The sequence below is a fragment of the Helicoverpa zea genome, chromosome 29 (assembly GCF_022581195.2).
Source record: "Helicoverpa zea isolate HzStark_Cry1AcR chromosome 29, ilHelZeax1.1, whole genome shotgun sequence".
NCBI lineage: Eukaryota > Metazoa > Arthropoda > Insecta > Lepidoptera > Noctuidae > Helicoverpa > Helicoverpa zea.
In genome coordinates, this window is record NC_061480.1 from 4,368,956 (window position 1) to 4,385,224 (window position 16,269).

Consider the following 16,269-nt stretch of genomic DNA (forward strand, 5'->3'; position numbering starts at 1 on the left):
CGGATGGACCAATGATTGTAATCTGCAGTAAGTTACAGCCCCGAAATCTATCTGCAAATCTTTGATTTATCAAACATTTACTCTCCTTGACGCATTTTGCAGTAAGAGTTTATGAGTCAAAGTAGATAAAGGTTGCTGTTAGCATCCCCGAATACCATGCTGTGGACATGATCTGATGACAACTGGCTTAAATGAAGGATTGAAAGACAACTTGAGATTAGAGTGGGAAGTATTAAAGGTATCTAGGGATTTCACACCTATGAGATTACCTGATTTGATTTGTTTTAACCAAGGTGCCAAAACAGAGAGTAAGCTACTTTCGATTTATGATAGGTATAAGAAGTAGCTATTCCCCGTGGTATCGGATAAAGATCATATCCTTTCTGAAGCGCTAGACTATCTGTGTGTGTCACATAACCTATCATTTAAATCGTTACAGTAGGTACTAGTTTTGGTGTGATAGCAAGACAAACAGACTGTTCGTGTATGTATATTGGTACTTGTTATTATATACGAATGTTATATAATTATGCTATATAAGTAAGGGTCAATAAAACAACAATTTACACAGATAGATTTAATAAAACAATGAAAAGTTTGAGCCAAAAGGAGACCTTTTTTTTCACAACAATAAAAACTCATATAAAAAATACCACGATACAAAGACGAACTGAATACACTTATTCGCGCAAGGCTCCAACGAATCTATGAAATACCAGACTCGTTAAAAACACAAGCGCGATTTGACACGTACGAGAATTCTTCAGGAATTACTTGTACTTGTTTTTGGCGTATTCAAGTAGCTCCTTCATTTCATTGAAGGTCTGACGGAAGACCCGGTTCAGGTCCTCAATCTCCTCAGGACTGTGAGGTTTCTTGATCATCTCATGGAGATACTCCATGTATTTGTCCATATCTTCCATGGATGGAGGAAGGGGCTGCGGTTCGGTGGCTCGGCCGCGAGGAACCACAGGCATGGGTCCTGACCCTGAAGCGCGGGGTCCTTCTTCTATCTCCCGGCTTGGAGGTCTCTCGAGGCGGCGCTGGCGTTCGTCCTCGAAGCTTCTGGAATTATAGGAAAAAAGCTTTTGAGATGATATTTCTGAATTGGAAAAAGATCAGGTGCTGCTGCTGCTTCGGAAGGCCTGTTAAGTTGGGGCGTGGTTACTCAGGGGTGTAGGTTAGATAGGCAGTCGATCCGTGGAAAACAAAGGGCCTCAACTGCATTCAGTTAGATTGGAAGCAGATACACAACCTAACATAGTTAAGAAAAGGCTAGGCAGATGATGTCACTACGATAAGAAGATCACATCTCCTGCCCAGCTCCCTCCCTCCCCCTCATTCCACTACCTCCTCTCCTGTATATGTCCCATCCTCAAAATAAAACACTCGATTCACACAAATAACATCCTAATTGCTATTGTCAAGTTTTGGGACACACCCAACACCCACCAGTAGGAACAAAGACTGAAAGGCCAGACCACCCCTAAGAAGACCCACTGACCCAGACTTGGAAGACACCAATATCCATATCAATATAATATATGCTTATTCGTCACTCCCTTCCATCATCAGATCATATTTCATACTGCCTTGCGTGGGCGTGGTCACACCCAAACTCAACCATCACAAAAAAAAAACAAATTCAAAAATCGAACACTACTTCCAAACTTAAAAACATTTAAAAACAGAACACACTCACTTGTTCCTTAGAACCCCCATTTTCAAAGCTGGTAGTACTGGCTGCAAAAAAAAATTCGCGGCTTCGATACGTCAAAGTAGGTTGACGGTAGGAAACGCACTAAGGGCATAAAGGAAGTCTAGTCTAGAAAATTCTATCGTACTGCGCAGGTCCCGATCAATACAGGTTGCATTTCTGAGCCCCGGGAGTTTTGGCTGTGTGTTGAAATCCTGCATGAGGGAGTGCCAACTTTGAGATGAGAAGGCGATTATTATTTTGGAAATTATTTTTCTTGGGTGTTTTCGATTTTTGCAGATTTGATGATGTCTCGAACGACTGATATGCACCCGAATCAATATATATCCAGTTATGTAGTAATATTATATTATGTATAGATGATAATATTGTAATGTTTAAGATTTAATTTTCATGTATGTTTTCATTTGCCTCAGAGACTACTGAAAAAGTCTTATTTGAAAAATTCTTTCAATGTTACATAGCACATTTATTGAAAAGGACTATTGGCTTTTTTGCTACTTCTTTGTATTTCCCACTAGAGGTGGGTAATTCCCACAGGACGCAAGTAAAACCTCTGGCAGGCGCCAGTTTTTCCATATAACCAGATTTACTCTGTAAGAATGTTATCTCTATACAATATTTAATTAGATAATCAACACCCAAGATACGAGTGCAGCCACGGGAAATTCTTAGTATTGCATCTATTAAGATCAGTTGTACTGCGCAAGTCACAATCAATACCTTTTGGGAGATTCATCTGCATTGCAGTAAATCAAAATATAGTCATAACAATCTATAAATCAGTTGAGTGTTGCTATGTCAAAAAGTAATGTTGCCAGCTGAAAAAATAAAAAATAATGGCTTAAAACTTTCGGTTTAAAATTGAAGCAATCTTGAACTAAACTTAAATATCAGTTTTGAAATTAAAAGAAAATTCTAGATGTTCTTTGGGATTCCACCCGGGTCCAAAAAAATGTTTCCTGCACCTAGATAAAAAGTAGATAGATAGATAGATAGATAGATAGATTATGCTTTATTGTACACCAAGAAAAAAGAAAATTTACAACACAGGACATCACAATACACAAAGAAGAGTACAAATGGCGGTCTTATCGCTAATCAGCAATTTCTTCCAGACAACCTTTGGATGGAGTTTATCTGGAGAATAGTTTGAAAAAGGGTAGTTTAGGGTGTACATATAATTGATAAATATACAATAAATACTAAAGATATAGAAAATAAATAGTCAATAAACGATAAAATATATAAAATACATGTAATAATAATAGAAAAAAAAAATTAAGATAAAAGAATAACAATACAGCGACAGTAGTCAATGAGCCAGATAGTGATCCTTCAGTTTTAGTACTGCTGTTTTAGACCTTGTTACCTTTATTGCTTGAGTTTCTAGGAGCTGTTAATGTGGTCCCATCTGCTGTCATCATTCAGTATGCCAGCAGTTGCAGTTTTGACAGATATGACAGGTCCTTTATAAACTACTTGAAAAGAGCTTTTACTTTTGGCAGATTGAATTCTAGACATACTCATTCTTCTTATCGAGTAAGCCTAGTAAGACCTAGTATCAGAGTTTACTCAAATCCGCCTGACGGCCTCTGACGTGGGTTGTACCAACGACTGCTAAGAGTACAGATATTCTAGTAACAGCACATTTGAAAATCGTTCTGACTTTATTTCCTCCGGTATTCAGTCAGTTCCTGCATGCTTTATCTACTACACATAGTCTTGATGAAAACATTGGTATCAGCAATTTGATCTTAGTTTTTTTTTTGTGGGAAATTCAAATTACCCCTCCAGTTGTGGGTGTAGTAGCGAGAGAGTGTGACACTCTTACTGACTGATACCCACCATGTTCCTGCTGAAGCCCTTTATGTACCAGCACCGCGGTAACTCGCGCGAACAATCCCACAGCCCCTGCAGACTCAGTACTAAGCTGATCTTCACTAATTTCTTCCCTTATTCTCCATTAAAAGTTTCCTAAAACCTCAGGTGCAATTTAAGACTAAAAGTAACATAATAATAATAGATTCGATCCTGAGTATGGAGAACAAAATGACTAACGGAGTAGAACAACAAAATGCGGCTGTTCGGGGGACGACGAACGTTACTAGCTCCGCCCTTACACGCCTTATGTAGTAGAAGAAAACTCACCAATCAATTAAGACTAATCTTTGACAGATTGATCTCGTTAGTTCTAGTAACTGATCACGTCTACCGCACGTTGCTTGAGCTACAAGAAGGCGCCTGACCTACCTTCCTTATAGCATCTCCGCTATCTTTCCTTCCTCCTTAAAATCTCTGGATTACTCCAGAGATTTTAAAATAAAACAAAAGACTGATTACACATTTATTTGTATTAAACTAAGAAGTAATAGGTATCGTGACAATAAAAACCCTCTTACATTTTCTATAAGAGTAGAAATCTTAACCTACTTAATTGCTATAGAATATACCATGGCATTTTTCCTCTAAATATCCGTAGATCTATCATTAACTTTTCTTGCAAACTGAGTCGCAAAATCATCATTATTTGTTACGCGAATACAAAGTTTGTATTCTTTGTATTGTAACATCAACTAAGTAATGATGAATTTGTGCAAACAAAATCAAAAATATCAAAAAGAAAATCCTAATGATCTCTAACTATGAAGTTAAAAAGGCCTATAAAAGGTCTTTTCAATTTCATAATGAGAGGTCAGACAGTCGTCAGAGCCTCGTCGGTGTGAGCAGGGCGCGCCGCGTGCAGGTGAGGTTGACTTTGGCGCTTCAGGTGTTGGTGGCGCCACTTGCGCCCCGTCGCAGCGCGCTCAAGTGGCGCCGCGTGCCACGTGCCGGCGGAGCTACGCCACGTGTGGAGAGAATGCCAGCTGAAATGTATAAAAAATATGTGTTAGAAGGGCAAAAAATAAGCGTAGAAATAGGTTTCTCATTCACTTTACATTTTAAAGAATAATATAACAAACATGAAATACGTACCATGATTGAGTACGAAATGTGAGGCTGTAGATTAGGAGGCATCTTAGGCGTCTCGAAAGACCAAGACCTCCTCTTCATGGAGACCTGAAACATATAACAACCATTTTTGTTAAAATTGAACAGTTGTCTAAAAAAGGGAGGAGTTTACCTAACTTACAAAGAATTATTATCTAACACGGGTTAAAAAGGGACCAACATAAGTAAAAGAGGGAGACGACGCTGTATAACTTCAATGAAGGCGAAAGCAATTGTATGGACCAATAGAAATCTTACTATTGGTCCATATAATTGCTTTTGTCCCCCTCAATGATAATGGAATTCCACCCTAAGATATATTTAACGACCCCATTTCTATAGACGGGACACGCCCTTTCTCTAAGATTCCTTGCGACGAATTGTTACCCCAATGCAAAGAAAAAGTATGACAAATACTATTTTAATAGATAACACTTCACGACCAGAGACGATTAGGACACGACAAACTCTAGGTCCCGGCTGTCATTGAACATCTTTGGCAGTCGTTACGGGTGGTCAGAATCCAGTAAGTTTGACACCAGTCTTTACCAAGGGGTATTGAGTTGCCCGGGTAACTGGGTTGAGGAGGTCAGATAGGGAGTCGCTTCTTGTAAAACACTGGTACTCAGCTGCATCCGGTTAGACTGGAAGCCGACCACAACATAGTTGCGAAAAGGCTAGGCAGGATATGAGACGATTAAAAATAATTCAGACTCACCTTCATCTTTTCCAAAGGCTGCCGTTTTGTCGATGCACCTTCCTTGCACGGCAGACGTCGGGCAGCGCACTGAAGACTCAGATAAAGAGAAGTCTGAAAGCTCTAACTGCACTGCGCAGGTCACGATCAATACTGAATGGAATATTCTAGAATGCAGTTTGAAGTAGGTAAAAATGTTGCGAGAGTAAAAATGTGTCTAAACTTGATCGGAAAAATTGGAAACATTCTTTGATGCATGCATAGGTTTACTAAATGATGACGATGGCTAAAAAATACCTATATAGGATAGACGATGCAGTTTTTTTTTGTATCCACGAAATTAATTTGTATGTATTAGCCGTTTCCCTTAGATCGTTTCATCGACCGGAGACGCCATGCCACGCCTTTTCGTCTGCCAAAATTAGCGCCCTTCATAATATACTTAAAGGTTTTACAACTTTTTTCCCTTCATGTACCCAACTAACTATCTGCTAGGGATGTTAGGCTTTAACTCCTTGGAGGTAAGACGAGGCTTTGATCAGCTCATGGTAGCTTGTAAAACCTTACGGGGCCAAATCGACTGCCCAGAGCTCCACAGCCTTTTCTGCCGCCTATTCACCCCCGACAAATACATCGGTCGCCGTCAGAGCTGCAGGCACAATCTCTTCGCCCCACCGACATGCAAAACAGTCGCCAGAGCTGAATCTCCTATATGTCGTACTCTTAAGACGCTCAACGCCCTTCTGACTGCCAACCCTGAATTTGATGTGTTTGTGGATGAGTGGAGTAAAGTGAAGCGTGTGTGTTTGGGGTTCTGTGAGAGAAAGTATGCAAGAGCGTCCACTGTTCCTTGTTAGTTAGATATCATTGAAATGCTGTCGACTATAATATGTTTTTACTTTTGTTTTGTTTTGATTTAATGTTTCCATGTTAATTATTGTAATTGATGTTGCACCGTTTTAATTAACTATAAATAAATAAATAAATACTTATGAGGTGTGTGTCAAGTTATGTTACATCTACATCAGTGAGATATCACTATTTGTCACTTACTAAAGGATGATGGGCAATTTTGTATGAACCCTGGCCTGATAACCAATAAAGTTCTAATGAATATTATATTATTGCTTATACCCTATAGTTACTGAAATAAAACGGTTCATGTCAAGAATCTACCGGAAATAAGTACAGTCGGGCACAAAAGAGTTATACTTTTTGCACCGATTTTTTTTTGTTTAAAATAAAATCCATACTAGAAAAATTCATTGTATGATGTATTTTCGTCAACTTATCACTTTTTTAAATAAGCCTAGGGTAGACTATCAATAAAAATCGGTCTTAACTACGCATAATTGTTTTAATAGCAAAACAAAACATAAAAACTTTTACTTCTACCACCGTATACTATTTCCATTATTGGAGATAGCATTTCCTCGTTCTGCGGCACCAGGATAGTCGGCCTTGGGTTGTCGAGTTATTAGAAAAGTAGCGACCCACCCCAGCTTCGCACGGGAAAACAGAATTTACTCACTATTTAACGGATGTTATTACACATACAAACCTACCTCTTCAATCACTCTATCTTTGAATATAATAATATATTAAAAAAACCGCACGGGTGGTCAGGTCCGCAAAGATAAATGAGGGGTTTAATCAGTATTCTTAGACTAAAGTTATTTAAGTTGTTTATCAGCTTTCACAGAGTTCTCATCATATGGCACATCAGGCTTGTTAGCCAGGACAGTCGACAGTCATTGATGATGATAGCTTGATGCCAACACACCTCCAATTCCATAGGATTATATTTCAAAGCAAGATGTATTATCCTGGCCATTAGATGATGTCATGCAAGTACTCACGACAAGTATTTGCATGAAATGGGCTACGGACTTGACTGAACTGATTTGAAAAATCTTTCAGTGGTGGAAAAGCTACGTTATTTATAATAAGAAGATAGGTAGGTTTTCTTTATATACCATACGTGCCAAAGTGGTTTAATTCCATAGGCAGTCGTAGGCTTACAGGACTGATATATTCCTTCCCCAGTGGTTAACAATGTTCCACCCATAACAAAAATTGAAGTTTAGGGTATAAGCTATCATTTGATGTGCAAATGGATATTATTGGTTATGCCGGTTAGACTCACTGAAACGGCGGAATACGTACACCTTATGTTGTGAATGCTGCCTGTATTTTTTTTAATATGGACACATGCACCTTCTGTGATACGTCCTGACTGATATTGGCAATAATAATGGCACTTAAACATCTCTCCCATACAAAATGAAGTGTTTCAAGTCCATACGCTGTGCCACGCTACCAAGTGTCATATCTTCGTTCTCCGGTGGTTCACAATGTTTTGCCCATAATAAAAAATGAAGCTTAGGATATGCTATCATTTAGCTATCATTTGATATAATCTTTTTTTTTTCAATAAACTTGAAAAATATGGGCACAGACACCTTCTGCGACTCGTTCTGACAATTATTGACAATAATATAATGCACTTAAACATCCCTCCCATACAAAATGAAGTGGTTCAAGTCCTTAGGCTGTCCTATGCTATCAAGTGTCATATCTTCGTTCTCCGGTGGTTTACAATGTTTTGCCCATAATAAAAAATAAAACTTAGGGTATCAGCTATCATTTGATATGCGAATTGTTTTTATTGGTTATGCCGGTTAGAGCCACCAGAACGGTGGAGTACGTACACCATACGTTGTAAATAGGTAATACCTGCTAAATAATCTTTTTTATAACCTTGGAAAATATGGGCACAGACACCTTGTGTGATACGCCCTGACTAATATGGACAATAATAATGGCACTTAAACATCTCTCCCATACAAAATGAAGGGTTTCAAGTCCATACGCTGTCCTACGCTACCAAGTGTCATATCATCGTTCTCCGGTGGTTCACAATGTTTTGCCCATAATAAAAAATGAAGCTTAGGATATGAGCTATCATTTGATATGCAAATGGTTTTCATTGGTTATGCCGGTTAGACTCACCAGAACGGCGGAATACGTACACCATACGTTGTAAATACTAAATGCTAAATAATCTTTTTTTTTTCAATAAACTTGGAAAATATGGGCACAGACACCTTCTGCGACTCGTTCTGACAATTATTGACAATAATAATGTACTTAAACATCCCTCCCATACAAAATGAAGTGGTTCAAGTCCTTAGGCTGTCCTATGCTATCAAGTGTCATATCTTCGTTCTCCGGTAGTTTACAATGTTTTGCCCATAATAAAAAATGAAGCTTAGGGTATAAGCTATCATTTGATATGCGAATCGTTTTTATTGGATATACCGGCCAATTTTACCCATCATCCTTTACAGACTTTTTCGCATTCGCAGGATTTGTCTTGCCCTCATGGCAGCTCCGGTTAAATGCTCTAAGCTTGGTTTTTCAGCTTTAAGCTAAGGCCCATGGTTTTTCGAGAATCCCAAGAGATTTATTTTACGTAACATCGTTCAAAAGTAGGAAAAAACTACAACTTTTCGCAATTAATTGGTATCAGTCAGATTGGCAGTCACTTCTTGTTCTTCTTCTTCTTCTCACTTTCTTCGATGGCATTTTTATGTGTCCACCAAAATATTTGGAGCAGTTTTAATTAAATTAGTCTTTAATGAGATTGAGGGTGTATATAAGAAGGGGAAGACCTGAGAAACCATGGATGGATTGTGTGAAAGACGAAAGAATATGACACATGACGTGAGATGACCGGGAAGTATGGACGAAGATACGCCGACCACAAATAAAATAGGGATAAGGGTAGTGTGTAGGGTGCAAATAAGGATGTAGGTACCTAGTAAACCGAATAGGACAATAAAACGCTATTATTACACATTAATTTATTCTTATGTAAGTTAACGTCCATTGTACCTAATTAAATTGTATTGAAGTGAACTCTTTCTTAAATAAAGACAACCGTAGCTTTTTTTTATAAAATTCTTTAACCTATTCAAGCATTTACAAGATTTGAAATATTTATCATTTATGACAGAGAGGAGAAGAGTGTTGACGAACTTAACTAAATGAGAGTGTTAAGAGTACCAGCAATGTGTCGCACATTACTAATGCTCTTGTGAACCCCTCTTCTCCACTCCCCTTGTGAGGAGTAGCTTCACTACAATAGTTAAATTGTACTGTAATGTTACTAGGTACTCTCACGTTAGTTTCAATGTAGTAGAATGTTGTTACGGGTGCAGGCGCGGATCCAAAGGTAAAGACCGAAGGACCAATATTTGGAAGAAAGATGATTTAAAAATTGGTCCTCACAATCTCTGACAATTGAATCTGCGCCTATCTTAGTCATCTCATATGATTACAACATTGCATTTTCAAAACTATTAATATGCAGAGCATGTTAACAGCATGGAAAATGCAACGTGTTTCAGCTCTGACAGACTGCTTACTTAGATAGTAGAAGTAAGTAGTTTGTGTAAGCTGAAAGTGACATGTTCAGTGCTCCGCCGGCTGCTGGGGATGGTTCACGCTGTCTGACTGCGCGGCTCCTGGAACAGAATACCATGACGTTTCAGAAAACTGTACAAAACTCGAAAGGAAGAAGGTAGGTCAGACGTTATTCTGAGACTTCAATTATCAGGTTTTTATTTATTTATTTATTGGAAAATCAACGACTGTACAAAATAATGTTATAGACACATACAGAGAAACAAAAAGCTAATTATAGGTTTTCGCGGACAGCAATAGAATAACACGCAAGCACGCTTATAGCTAATCAGCTGATCTATGAGATGTTAAAATGAGTGAATACAAAGTTACATTTTGGAAAAAGACATGATTTAACTGCCTCCGCACCACAACACTCTTGGTATTGAACGGGTCAAAAGAGTACTATTTACATAATATGTTAAAATCCTTGCTCGCTCGCAACATGTATGGGAATTTAGAGACAACTTGACAGTCAATAACTTTAACATAGTTATTTTTTGAGTATTGGAGACAGATTTAGAATCATGTACGTACGTTGCTCTTTCAAGCGCTGCAGCAAGTCCCAGAGCTCCATGATAGACTGGAACTCGAAGGTCCAGTCCATGGTTGGCTCGGCAACACGACTAGATGATCTGTAACGTATAAAAATAATATTTTAATAATCATTGACACAAACATATTTCATTCACAATAGCAAAGTGATTCTTCTTAATTCACCAATGAACTTTGTTCGTATCCTATTGTAGCCACGCCCATTTTGGTAATCTAGAGGTAATATGTCAATTCGAAACTCAAATCACACTACTGGCACTTTCTCTCAATACTGAAAACTTAAAATCTACTTACATTATCCGTTAAAGTGCGCGGTACTCTAGGCCTCCAAGCCTGGGGCCCCGAGGAGCTCCCAAATGACCGACACGTGATGCACGGCAGACGTCGGGCGACGCACTGGATACTCAGACAAAGGATGCCTGGTCCAGAAAGCTGTAGCTACACTGCGCAGGTCAAAATCAATGCTTTCCAGAATATTCCCGGATGCAGTTGAAAATAGGTCAAAATGTTGCAACAGTTGAAATTTTTTAAAGATATTATGTATAGGTATGACAACTGATGGCCGAAATGTTTGGCACACTTGGATGGAGGCATACGTTCAACTGTGCATGGCAAGAGCCTGAAGTTAGATGACGGTTGTGGAAACCAACATCGTCCTGCCCCAATTGCCAACCTCATCTGCCCGTGATGCAACCTGCTGAACAACGGACGAGGCTCTGGCAACCGGCTGATGGTGGTTTTGCCGTCTTCTGGACAGGTCTTCCACAGTTCATCTAGAACAGACGATCTAGCGAAGGTTGCCGGAATGCAGTGGATGTGGGTTGCTGCAGATGGGGCAAAGTGGCAAACCTTGAGGGACGCCTTTGTCCAACTATCGGCTGAAAAGACAATGTGCCAACTGATAACCGAAATGCTTGACACTATTTTATAGAGGCATAAGTTCACCAGTAGGTGGCAATAGCCTCATTCTAAGAAGATGATGAAGATGACTATGCGAAAATACCTAGTTGACAGGCGTCCCTCAAAAACAACTTTGAGTACTAGAATGTCCTTTATCTGTCTATCTGAACGACTTTTCTTTGATAGTCGTTCAGGTAGTCATTTATCTCTTCATTATAAGTAATGAAGAGATAAATGACTGCAGAACGGATAGTTTAACGTGCCTTCCGAAACACGGTAGTACTCGTCATAACAGGCAGGTCACCCATCCACGGATCGCCAAGCGTTACATAACCTTATAATCGATTGACTCGTGTAGCTGTTAGTAGGCCACTAGTTCCCTAAAGATCAAAGGATATATTATAAGAAATAAATGAAACGACCTCTACACATATTATTCATTTAATTAGAGTAAGTTCACGTAGCATATCACCACCAAGATGCCTTTTATTATAATTAACTTAAAACTTATCTACTGTGGGTTGAATTCAACTTAGTAATTAAAATATCAACACTTGACCACCACTGATCATTAACTTATGACTACTTTTTTTTATAGTTAACCTATTCGAGCATTTACAAGATTTGAAATATTTATCATTTTATACGTCAGAGAGGAGAAGAGTGTTGACGAACTTAACTAAATGAGAGTGTTAAGAGTACCAGCAATGTGTCGCACATTACTAATGCTCTTGTGAACCCCTCTTCTCCCCTCCCCTTGTGAGGAGTAGCTTCACTACAATAGTTAAATTGTACTGTAATGTTACTAGGTACTCTCACGTTAGTTTCAATGTAGTAGAATGTTGTTACGGGTGCAGGCGCGGATCCAAAGGTAAAGACCGAAGGACCAATATTTGCAAGAAAGGTGATTTAAAAATTGGTCCTCACGATCTCTTACAATTGAATCCGCGCCTACCTTAGTCATCTCATATGATTACAACGTTGCATTTTCAAAACTATTAATATGCAAAGCATGTTAATAGCATGGAAAATGCAACGTGTTTCAGCTCTGACAGACTGCTTACTTAGATAGTAGAAGTAAGTAGTTTGTGTAAGCTGAAAGTGACATGTTCAGTGCTCCGCCGGCTGCTGGGGATGGTTCACGCTGTCTGACTGCGCGGCTCCTGGAACAGAGTACCATGACGTTTCAGAAGTCTGTACAAAACTCGGAAGTAAGAAGGTAGGTCAGACGTTATTCTGAGATTTCACTTATCAGGTTTTTATTTATTGGAAAACCAACGGCTGTACAAAACAATGTTATAGACAGATACAGAGAAACAAAAAGCTAATTATAGGTTTTCGCGGATAGCAATAGGATAACACGCTGATCTATGAGATGTTAAAATGAGTGAATACAAAGTTACATTTTGGAAAAGTCATGATTTAGCTGCCTGCGCACCAAACACTCTTGGTATTGAATGGGTCGAAAGAGTACTATTTACATAATATGTTAAAATCCTTGCTCGCTCGCAACATGTATGGGAATTTACAGACAACTTGACAGTCAATAACTTTAACATAGTTATTTTTTGAGTATTGGAGACAGATTTAGAATCATGTACGTACCTTGCTCTTTCAAGCGCTGCAGCAAGTCCCAGAGCTCCATGATAGACTGGAACTCGAAGGTCCAGTCCATGGTTGGCTCAGCTCAACACGACTAGATGATCTGTAAGGGTGCGTCCACATCTGGCGAATGCGCCGCGAATGCGCAGCACGCGAGCCGATCGCGAGCTGTCCGCGAGCTGCGCGCGTGCATTTTTGTTCGTGCGCCGCTTCTGCGCCGCCCGCGCGCAGCTCGCGCGCGACCTAAGCGCCGCACGCGAGCGGCGCGCAGGCGGCGCGCGACGTCTGCCATCTTCGATAGTACTGAGCCAATATACGGAACTGTAAGGGCGAGAACTGATTGCGCGCAGATCGCGCGCCGCTCGCGCGCTCTATACGAGCCTTGCGTGAGTTGCGCTAAAGAGGCGCACCGAACTATTGCAGTGACTGCACGCGCGCAGCTCGCGGACAGCTCGCGATCGGCTCGCGTGCTGCGCATTCGCGGCGCATTCGCCAGATGTGGACGCACCCTAACGTATAAACATAATATTTGAACATATCATTGTCACAATCACATTTCATTCACTATAGCAAAGTGATTCTTCTTAATTCACTAATGAACTTTGTTCGTAACCTGTTGCAGCCACGCCCATTTTGGTAATCTAATATTTCAATTCGAAACTCAAATCACACTAACTGACACTTATAAATACAGAAAATATGAAATCTACTTACATTATCCGTTAAAGGGCGCGGTACTCTAGGCCTCCAAGCCTGGGGCCCCGAGGAGCTCCCAAATGACCGACACGTGATGCACGGCAGACGTCGGGCGACGCACTGGATACTCAGACAAAGGATGCCTGGTCCAGAAAGCTGTAGCTACACTGCGCAGGTCAAAATCAATGCTTTCCAGAATATTCCCGGATGCAGTTGAAAATAGGTCAAAATGTTGCAACAGTTGAAATTTTTTAAAGATATTATGTATAGGTATGACAACTGATGGCCGAAATGTTTGGCACACTTGGATGGAGGCATACGTTCAACTGTGCATGGCAAGAGCCTGAAGTTAGATGACGGTTGTGGAAACCAACATCGTCCTGCCCCAATTGCCAACCTCATCTGCCCGTGATGCACCCTGCTGAACAACGGACGAGGCTCTGGTGAAGGACTGGTGGCGGTATAACCGTCTTCTGGGCAGGTCTTCCACAGTTCATCTAGAACATACGATCTAGCGACGGTCGTGTGGAAGCAGTGGATGTGGGTTGCTGAAGATGAAGCAAAGTGCAAACCTTAGGGGACGCCTTTGGCTGTCTATCGGCTGAAAAGACGAAGTGCCAAACAATTACCGAAATGTTCAGCCCTGTTTGATAGAGGCATACGGTCACCAGTATATGCAATAGTCTGATATGAGTATGATGACGCATAATCATTATGCGATAGTACCTACTTCAAAGCCATCCCTCAAAAACTGCTTTGATCAATACAATGTACTTTCTTGTCTTTCTACCCGAACGACTGACAAAGATAAGGAATGAAGACATAAATTTTAATGACAGCCAGGACTTACTGTTTAATGTGCCTTCCAAAACACTTAAGAACTCGTCATAACAGGCAGGTCACCCATCCACGGATCGCCAAGCGTTACATAACCTTATAATCGATTGACTCGTGTAGCTGTTAGTAGGCCACTAGTTCCCTAAAGATCAAAGGATATATTATAAGAAATAAATGAAACGACCTCTACACATATTATTTATTTAATTAGAGTAAGTTCACGTAGCATATCACCACCAAGATGCCTTTTATTATAATTAACTTAAAACTTATCTACTGTGGGTTGAATTCAACTTAGTAACTAAAATATCAACACTTGACCACCACTGATCATTAACTTATGACTACTTTTTTTTATAGTTAACCTATTCGAGCATTTACAAGATTTGAAATATTTATCATTTTATACGTCAGAGAGGAGAAGAGTGTTGACGAACTTAACTAAATGAGAGTGTTAAGAGTACCAGCAATGTGTCGCACATTACTAATGCTCTTGTGAACCCCTCTTCTCCCCTCCCCTTGTGAGGAGTAGCTTCACTACAATAGTTATATTGTACTGTAATGTTGCTATTCTCACGTTAGTTTCAATGTAGTAGAATGCTATTGCAGGCACAGGCGCGGATCCAAAGGAAAAGACCGAAGGACCAATATTTGCAAGAAAGGTGATTTAAAAATTGGTCCTCACGATCTCTTACAATTGAATCCGCGCCTACCTTAGTCATCTCATATGATTACAACATTGCATTTTCAGAACTATTAATATGCAAAGCATGTTAATAGCATGGAAAATGCAACGTGTTTCAGCTCTGACAGACTGCTTACTTAGATAGTAGAAGTAAGTAGTTTGTATAAGCTGAAAGTGACATGTTCAGTGCTCCGCCGGCTGCTGGGGATGGTTCACGCTGTCTGACTGCGCGGCTCCTGGAACAGAATACCATGACGTTTCAGGTGTGTGCAAATATAAGAAGGATAATGGACAGAATCTTTAACTTGCTTTTGAAAAAATTAAAGCCCTTCTATAGTGGGAGAAAGTTTAGAGAGAATAGGGATAGTCTGCTGAGGCTGCAAGATTGTTTGTGCAAGTTACTACGGCCCTGGTACATAAAGGGCTACAGAAGGAACATAGTGGGTTTAACTTAGTAAGTCCCACTGCACCCACAAGGGTAGGGGTCACCTGTTGATTCACCAACTTAGAAATCAAGTTAATCATGTAGTATTGGAGAAAAAGAATGAAGTACGTACCTTGCTCTTTCATGCGCTGCAGCAAGTCCCAGAGCTCCATGATAGACTGGAACTCGAAGGTCCAGTCCATGGTTGGCTCGGCACAACACGACTAGATAATCTGTAACGTAGGAAAATTACATATTAATATTTTTTTTCAAACTTTGTTAGTCTTGTTTCAAAGTTTGTTAGTCTTTCATAATTCAAAATTTAATTATAGATTGCATCCCAGCGACACCGATTTTGGCCCTCTCATATTTTTAACACTTCTTGCAGATTTCTTAAAATATACAAAAGATAATATCACTTACCTTGATCATTAGTACTACTATTTTAATTTAAGCCTAAGGTTTGAAGTCCTAGAGCCCCAGTCTTAGACAAGGGGCCCTGAGGACCTCAAAGGAGTAACACGACTAAGACTTCCCGATATAGACGACGCACTGGATACTCAGACAAAGGATGCCTGGTCCAAAAAGCTGTAACTACACTGCGCAGGTCACGATCTATACCAGATGAATCCGCATTGCAGATATGCAGTGGTTGCAATATTAAAATTTTGACGGTGTTTTCATAGTAAAAATTATTT

General features: G+C 39.8%; 1 protein-coding gene and 3 long non-coding RNA genes across 4 annotated transcripts; all 4 read right to left on the minus strand.

Moving 5' to 3' along the window:
• Positions 1–562: 562 nt before the first annotated feature.
• On the minus strand, positions 563–1,787 carry LOC124644220. The gene is made up of 2 exons (XM_047183469.1): positions 1,703–1,787; positions 563–1,065 (listed from the first exon to the last, which is right to left on the minus strand). Exons 1-2 carry the CDS (start codon positions 1,720–1,722, stop codon positions 771–773), a joined length of 315 nt encoding a protein of 104 aa, XP_047039425.1. The 5' UTR covers positions 1,723–1,787; the 3' UTR covers positions 563–770.
• Positions 1,788–4,053: 2,266 nt separating this feature from the next.
• On the minus strand, positions 4,054–4,749 carry LOC124644211. The gene is made up of 2 exons (XR_006986027.1): positions 4,694–4,749; positions 4,054–4,584 (listed from the first exon to the last, which is right to left on the minus strand). It is a non-coding gene; the product is annotated as an uncharacterized LOC124644211 (long non-coding RNA).
• Positions 4,750–11,752: 7,003 nt separating this feature from the next.
• On the minus strand, positions 11,753–13,710 carry LOC124644256. The gene is made up of 3 exons (XR_006986040.1): positions 13,644–13,710; positions 12,933–13,032; positions 11,753–12,490 (listed from the first exon to the last, which is right to left on the minus strand). It is a non-coding gene; the product is annotated as an uncharacterized LOC124644256 (long non-coding RNA).
• A 1,517-nt stretch (positions 13,711–15,227) lies between these two features.
• Positions 15,228–16,148, minus strand: LOC124644225. The gene is made up of 3 exons (XR_006986030.1): positions 15,995–16,148; positions 15,705–15,804; positions 15,228–15,383 (listed from the first exon to the last, which is right to left on the minus strand). It is a non-coding gene; the product is annotated as an uncharacterized LOC124644225 (long non-coding RNA).
• Between the last annotated feature and the right edge of the window lie 121 nt (positions 16,149–16,269).